The sequence below is a fragment of the Carassius gibelio genome, chromosome B5, assembly GCF_023724105.1.
Source record: "Carassius gibelio isolate Cgi1373 ecotype wild population from Czech Republic chromosome B5, carGib1.2-hapl.c, whole genome shotgun sequence".
Taxonomy (NCBI): domain Eukaryota; kingdom Metazoa; phylum Chordata; class Actinopteri; order Cypriniformes; family Cyprinidae; genus Carassius; species Carassius gibelio.
Window position 1 is genome coordinate 39,153,457 of NC_068400.1, and position 7,792 is coordinate 39,161,248.

General features: G+C 41.4%; 1 protein-coding gene and 2 long non-coding RNA genes across 4 annotated transcripts; 2 read left to right on the top strand and 1 right to left on the bottom strand.

Annotated features, from left to right (window-relative positions):
- Positions 1-2,789: 2,789 nt before the first annotated feature.
- On the bottom strand, positions 2,790-3,703 carry LOC127957584 (uncharacterized). The gene is made up of 3 exons (XR_008153816.1): positions 3,556-3,703; positions 3,311-3,433; positions 2,790-3,187 (listed from the first exon to the last, which is right to left on the bottom strand). It is a non-coding gene; the product is annotated as an uncharacterized LOC127957584 (long non-coding RNA).
- LOC127957582 (uncharacterized) lies at positions 2,935-5,960 on the top strand. Its single transcript, XR_008153815.1, has 2 exons — positions 2,935-3,082; positions 5,340-5,960. It is a non-coding gene; the product is annotated as an uncharacterized LOC127957582 (long non-coding RNA).
- Positions 3,143-5,960, top strand: LOC127957581 (uncharacterized). 2 transcript variants are annotated; one of them, XR_008153814.1, is made up of 2 exons: positions 3,143-5,360; positions 5,740-5,960. XR_008153814.1 is itself a non-coding variant. In XM_052556196.1 (2 exons), exons 1-2 carry the CDS (start codon positions 3,223-3,225, stop codon positions 4,573-4,575), a joined length of 1,230 nt encoding a protein of 409 aa, XP_052412156.1. In that variant the 5' UTR covers positions 3,143-3,222; the 3' UTR covers positions 4,576-5,960. The 2 variants fall into 2 exon arrangements, 1 of the variants encoding a protein (XP_052412156.1); XM_052556196.1 differs by having other exon boundaries at positions 3,143-3,310; positions 3,434-5,960.
- Positions 5,961-7,792: the final 1,832 nt, after the last annotated feature.

Here is a 7,792-nt window from a genome sequence, read left to right on the forward strand (position 1 = left end):
TAGTATTTTCACATTGAAAAAAAAACTGTTTTAAGACAATTATTTATATATTTTGCTGTTGTGTGTCAGTAGGATATATTAGTTTACATTTCCACACATTCATTTTGCCATTAATTGTAATAATCCAGTGAGATATTTGTATATATTTGTATGCATGATCCACATGAAGATCTTTTACATTGAATATAAATATTTCTGTCTTATATGGTGAACAAAATCCACATTAGATCGCAAACAGAAGTTATTTAAAAAACTCGCGGAAAATGAATTAAGCTGAAATGTTTTTAAATGAATTTGATGCTGATGTTAACTGATAGCTATATATGAAATAATCCACAGTGCTGACCAATATAGTACTTGTACATAATACCAATTTCACATCTGAACAACTATGTAGCTGTAATAACTAAAATACCTCTGCATGTACACACATATGTAATTATTAGTTCTTAATGAATGTATGTGCACAAATAACCTGCTTTGCTGGACTCTGCCTGAAGACATGGTGAATGGTGAAGTTCCTCCCCTCAGAGGTTAAGCTCTAAAAGAACAAATGTCAAGAGGTAGGTATATTGCTAGATATAGTACAGAGTAATGTTTCATGTAGCAACATTCAAACAGCTACATACATTTGCGGAGTAAAGCTGTCCAGTAGAACAGAACACCACCACCTCCTGATCATGTCATCCTGAAAAATAATAATAATAATAATATACACACAAAAATCATGCATGTCTGTTCAAATAACTTGACAAATGTGATGCCATACCTCTGTAAAATCGAACCTATGAACTAAAGCCATGCAGAGTGTACTGTTACTATCCACAAAGAACAATAAAATGAGCAATTTATAACAATTATTAACAATAATTATTCAAATTGAACATACCATGGATAAATAAATGATCGAACATCACGTTTCATATTATAAGATGTTTACACAACCACTTTTACTCACCTCAAGCAATCAACGGAATAGCGTTATTACTCTGCTGCTGTAGTTGCCACCGTTCTGTTTGTTTAAACGCAAACTGCCCCCTGCTGGCTCGGAGGAAAATGTCAAAGGCGGGGAAAACAAATATGGGCGGGGTGACACGTGTCGCTCCACCTCGAAGTGTCGCCCCGCCCCATCGTCCAGACTGCACGAAATTATTTCGAACGCCACTGCGAATATGGGCGGGAACAAGATAAAACAGTCTCCCCTCAATTATCACAAGATGGATTATTATGTGTGCTAGCACTGTGTCTTTTGCAACGGCGTCAAAAGCGTTTTATTATATTGTAACGTTACTCTGTATCTCTCTATAAATATATACACCCTAAGGGGAGGAGGGGGAGAAGAAAGAGAGAGAGGAAAAAAAAAAAAAAATACATAAAACGTTGTCATTCCAATGTATCACCTGTTCCCGTCGACACTACAAACCATGCAGCTTTTCTTTTATAAATCTTTTAATGTATTATAAACTAGGACCCTGTGCAACAGCTAAAGTATACAGCGCTTCCTTTTTGAATTTTTGTACAGAGGCCATGCAGCAATGTATCGCTCTTCTACTGGTCCACAACCTCACGTTATGCAAATTCCCTGGTCAGAGTTCACCAAACTTGAACTTTGGAACGCAGCGAAATGCAAAATTTTTCGCATAAGCTTGCGTTTCCGGTCCGACGCATTCGCATGCGTATGAATGGAAGTCAATGGAGAGAAAAGTGCAGTGTGACCGCCCATCACTCATAACTAACTAACGGCCGGAGGGGCGCGTTAAGTAGGTTCTGCTCATGCTGTCAAACTGACGTCATCAGAAAATTATTCGTTACAGGGTGGAAATATTCAGAATTTGATAAGATTGCTAAGACAAACAATGTTTAATTGTTTACATCAAGATTAGCAATGTGTGCTAGTAAGTCAATTCGATTTATGCGTATTTTAAACTTAACCTCTGATACCTCAACTTAATATTATAAGAAAAAAAAAAAAAAAAAAAAAATTGGGGAGTGACAGTTAAGGGGTTAAGCTACAATCAAGGCTTGTTTATATTCGCGCATCTACTGGTGTTGGTTCATCACTCTTACTCGGCTGTTGCGCCTTTCACTTTACACTTTTAAACTTTCAGACAGCTGTGCCCTCAGCCAACCCGGATTCTTCAGTCTGCCCTCCGTTAGCAGACATAATACTAAACGAAGTGCTACGTCAGCTGGAAATCACATTTCTAAGGCGTCGCTCCCTCTACAATCAAGCCTACACGTTTGCATGGTCCGCTTCTAATGTTTTTCCTTCCAATTTTTGCGTTCCTATTCTAATTTCGACCGTTGCTCCTTTCTTGTCAAAAAAAAAAAAAAAAAAAAAATCGCAATCTTAATTTCTCTATTCGCAGACTCCTTGCCAGCATCTAATCCACGCTAAATTTTATAATCAAATTTTCAAGCCTTTTGGTTATTCAGTTCTATTACTACTTGAGGGGTTAGCTAAATCTTCCAACAAATTAAAGACAAATGTCTGCCTATTACCCTGCCCATATTGCAAAATGAATTACTTCCATCTGCTACGGCCTTCCTTCAAAGTACCTCAATATTCTTCTGGAGGCAGTGTTTATCTGCTTTCTACAGGTTATGCTTCCAGGGGAATTCACTTCAAACCAATCAATTTGATCCTGCTCGCGGCATTTCCTTCAGATCTATGATTCGGACTAAAAATTCTTCACACTCTCCTCAAGCACTCAAAAACCAATGTGCAAGGTTCTGGAGTCACCTTAACAATTCTAAAATCAATAATCCTGTCCCTTCTCTGCATGGTGAAATTTCTTAAAAATCCGACCTAGAATTTCTAAAACGCACCAGCTCTATTTTTCCTAACGGAGCCCCCTTTCCAAGGCTGTTTAGAACTCACTTAACCACTGTTCTCAAAGCTGCAGTCTATCTACTGGCCATTCATTCAGAATTGGGGCAGCTACTTCAGCAGCTGAATGAGGGATCTCTACATCAGCTGTTAAGATCATGGGCAGATGGTCTTCCTAAGCATTTGAATCATACATCAGACCTGATTCAAAACCATTATTGAAGCTCAGCAAGCTCTCCTGTAACTAATCAGGTAAATTCATGCAATTACTGGTGGTGGTGTTACTATATCTGTATGGTCTTTCAAGGCCTGTCTGTGTCTGCCTATCGTGACTATTTCTGTACGGTCTATCGAGACCTGTCCGTGTCCGGCTATCATGGCTATTTTTCTGTATGGTCTATCAAGGCCTGTCCCATGTCTGCCTATTGTGGCTATCTGTGTCTGGCCTATCGTGGCTATTTCTGTACGGTCTATCGAGACCTGTCCGTGTCCGGCTATCATGGCTATTTTTCTGTACGGTCTATCAAGGCCTGTCCCATGTCTGCATATTGTGGCTATCTGTGTCTGGCCTATCGTGGCTATTTCTGTACGGTCTATCGAGACCTGTCCGTGTCCGGCTATCATGGCTATTTTTCTGTATGGTCTATCAAGGCCTGTCCCATGTCTGCCTATTGTGGCTGTCTGTGTCTGCCTATCGTGGCTATTTCTGTACGGTCTATCGAGACCTGTCCGTGTCCGGCTATCATGGCTATTTTCTGTATGGTCTATCAAGGCCTGTCCCATGTCTGCCTATTGTGGCTATCTGTGTCTGGCCTATCCTGGCTATTTCTGTACGGTCTATCGAGGCCTATCTGTGTCTGGCTATAATGGCTATTTCTGTACGGCCTATCGAGGCCTGTCCGTGTCTGCCTATCGTGGCTGTCTGTGTCTGGCCTATCGTGGCTATTTCTGTACGGCCTATCAAGGCCTGTCCGTGTCCGGCCATCATGGCTATTTTTCTGTATGGTCTATTGAGGCCTGTCCTGTGTCTGCCTATTGTGGCTATTTCTGTACGGCCTATTGAGGCCTGTCTGCGTCTGCCATTGTGGCTGTCTGCGTCTGGCCTATCGTGGCTATTTATGTACGGCCTATCGAGGTCTGTCTGCGTCTGCCTATCGTGGCTAATCATGGTCTATCGAGGCCTGTCTTGCGTCTGCCTATCGTGGCTGTCTGCGTCTGGCCTATTGTGGCTATTTATGTACGGTCTATCGAGGCCTGTCTGTGTTGGCTATCATGGCTATTTCTGTACGGTCTATCGAGGCCTGTCCGTGTCCGCCTATCGTGGCTGTCTGCGTCTGGCCTATTGTGGCTATTTCCGTTGGTCTATCGAGGCCTGTCCGTGTCTGGCTATCATGGCTATTTTTCTGTATGGTCTATCAAGGCCTATCTGTGTCTGGCCATCATGGCTATTTCTGTACGGTCTATCAAGGCCTGTCTGCGTCTGCCTACTGTGGCTGTCTGTGTCTGGCCTATCGTGGCTATTTATGTATGGTCTATCGAGGCCTGTCTGTGTCTGGCTATCATGGCTATTTTTCTGTACGGTCTATCGAGGCTGTCTGTGTTCTGCCTATCATGGCTATTCTGTATGGTCTATCGAGGCCTGTCTGCGTCTGCCTATCGTGGCTGTCTGCGTCTGGCCTATCGTGGCTATTTCTGTTGGTCTATTGAGGCCTGTCTGTGTCTGCCTATCGTGGCTGTCTGCGTGAGGCCTATCGTGGCTATTTATGTTGGTCTATCGGGGCCTGTCTGTGTCTGCCTATCGTGGCTGTCTGCGTCTGGCCTATCGTGGCTATTTATGTACGGTCTATTGGGGCCTGTCTGTGTCTGCCTATCGTGGCTGTCTGCGTCTGGCCTATCGGGCTATTTATGTTCGGCCAATTGGGGCCTGTCCGCGTTTGCCTATCGTGGCTGTCTGCGTCTGGCCTATCGTGGCTATTTCTGTTGGTCTATCGAGGCCTGTCTGTGTCTGCCTATCGTGGCTATTTCTGTTGGTCTATCGAGGCCTGTCTGTGTCTGCCTATCGTGGCTATTTCTGTTGGTCTATCGAGGCCTGTCTGTGTCTGCCTATCGTGGCATTTCTGTTGGTCTATCGAGGCCTGTCTGTGTCTGCCTATCGTGGCTATTTCTGTTGGTCTATCGAGGCCTGTCTGTGTCTGCCTATCGTGGCTATTTCTGTTGGTCTATCGAGGCCTGTCTGTGTCTGCCTATCATGGCTGTTTCTGTTGGTCTATCGAGGCCTGTCTGTGTCTGCCTATCATGGCTGTTTCTGTTGGTCTATTGAGGCCTGTCTTTGTCTGCCTATCGTGGCTATTTCTGTTGGTCTAACGAGGCCTGTCCGTGCCTGCCTATCGTGGCTGTCTGTGTCCTGCCTATCGTTGCTGTCTGTGTCTGGCCTATTTCTGTAAAACTTAAGAAGTTTAATCTAACGTCATTATACTGGTCATGCTAACTCTCTTTCTATTTCTTCCAGGAACCTTAGGATTCACAACTGGTGGGTATACTTCATCTACTTTTTTTTGGGGGGAAGGCTGGCCCCGTCTGGAGGTCTCATAATCCACCTAATTTTGGGGGTCTGCTGCGCCCCTGCCTTCGTCTTCAGGCAGGAAATGCAGATTCGCTACCCTCGGATTACGAACCATGGACGGGGCCTTCCGCCAAAAAAATTTATAATTGTGCTCGCTGAGCTGTCAATAAATGTATGCTTCGTACATTCCTCTATCTCCCGAGTCTTTCTGGTAGAAATGGAAGCTTTAGCCTAAGTTCTGCCAGGAAGACTCAATCACTTCGTCACTAATTACCTTCATCATTATCCAATCACGTCTTTATACTCCTGTATAAAAGATCGTACTTACACATGTTTGAGTTCGCAGATGCCAACGCGACAACAACCTCCACCCTCCCCACCACCACCAGGATGGTCCTGTCCTTACCTTCCAGGGGGGGGTCTGCTGCGCCCCTGCCTTCGTCTTCAGGCAGGAAATGCAGATTCGCTACCCTCGGATTACGAACCATGGACGGGGCCTTCCGCCAAAGAAATTTATAATTGTGCTCGCTGAGCTGTCAATAAATGTATGCTTCGTACATTCCTCTATCTCCCGAGTCTTTCTGGTAGAACTGTAATTTATGTCTTAAATGACAGTAAACAGTGGAGAATGAATTTAGATGTGTATCATAATGGATGCATTGTCTCTTAAAGTGACCGCGTCTAATTTGCTAGCTGCTGTCAGTGTCATTAATGTTAATCAAAGAAAACCACTCACTGCTCCTGACTGAATTAAAATGTAGTTTTAACAATAATGAATCCACAGTCTAACCTAAAATGAATCAGACACCAGATTTTAATTTATAATTTTTTTTTCTTTTTTTTTTACTAATCAGTTCAGTATAGTTCACTAAAGTTAATTTATGTAAGTGAGTATAGCAAAATAGACTGTGGCATTTATACCCAAAAATTCTTCATACAGTGGACTACCAGTAAAATGTATTTAAAGAAAAAGGGATAACATTTTTCAGAAAATTATTCAGACACTTTGACCTGACCATGTGTTTTTTCATTACTTGCTAATGCAAACATTTTACTGTATACACCACAGAATGAACAAAATGAAGCATTGCTTGGTAATTGGACAACAGAGTATTGATAACTGTGTAACAGCTATCAATACTCAGTACTAACAGTTGTCTGAATTTTTGGTTGATTTTAATCCATTACCTTTTTATCAAAGTTATCTGACATTATCAAGATGAATTTGTTCAGAAATATGAGAAATATGACTTCTCATATTTTATTACCATTTTCTAAACAATAGCAAATAAACTGTGATAATGTGAAAAATGTTAAAGATGTCTGAATACATTTTGGTTTGAATGTATACTAAATTTTTATAGTGAAGACTATGCAGTGCTATTTTACATTGGATTATTCAGTTTCTGTACCTGGACACCTAAAAACTTGAAAAAACTTAAACCTTGTGTAAATAGCACAAATAAATACATAGAATGAACATACAAATTAAGACTCCAGCCCATCAATTAATGTGTTTTCAAGTGAAAAGCTGTGTTTGAAAGAAACAAATACTTAATTGAGGAATTTTAACTTTAAACCTTTGTTAATATACCAGACTGTAATCCATAATAATGCTTTCTCCATCCATTGCTGTCCTCTCACATGAAAATCCACCGACACATTTTATTTATAACTGTTTTGGGCTCATTTTATTTGTAAATTATGCTTAATCTGTGCATGTTTCTCTCCTAATTCAGGCTTTGTCACTGAAGAAAGCAATATTATGGATAGAAGATTCAGATTAGGCTATCACTAATTATATTTTTTTTGTCCCTGTTGAAAGCAACTCCATGACAAATCAGATCAAGCCTGATTCTCTTCCAATTAGGACTTCAACATAATTACGTTTCATCTCCAACTTCTGGTTTTATTTCTACCTTAAATTGAATAATTCCTGTTTCATTCAGAGTGTCGCTGAATGAATAAACACGGTAAACCACTAATATGTGTTCCTCCTCTGTATGCTGCACAGCTCAGTCTGGCTTCTGACCCCTCAGATGGCAGTCAGTGAGCAATGTCTGAACAGGTTTTGTAATAAGTCCTGTTCTCTGATCAATGGTCAGAGGAGACGTCAAGGCCATTCCATTTTATACCCACCAATAACATAAACAACATCCTTATAAAAGAGTAGCTCTTCACTATTACATACTCATACGAGAGGGACGGCATGTTTTGAAGTGTATACATCAAAATGTGTCTGAATTAAAGAAGATATTGCAGCTTTTCTGGGCCTGTTGGGAGGGGTATGGTTCCCCCTCAGAATTACCTACCTTACCTTACTTCCTTACCTTACTAATATTAAGATCAAATCAGCCCTTTTCTGTGTAATTAGCTGTAACCTATCAATATTCTCAATA

Excerpts from the sequence above, each read along its gene's own strand:
- LOC127957581 (XM_052556196.1), top strand. The coding sequence starts at position 3,223 with ATGGTCTATCAAGGCCTGTCCCATGTCTGCCTATTGTGGCTATCTGTG. Across the intron at positions 3,311-3,433 it reads TCTGTACGGTCTATCGAGAC|CTGTCCGTGTCCGGCTATCA; the intron begins CTGTCCGTGTCC and ends GTCTATCGAGAC.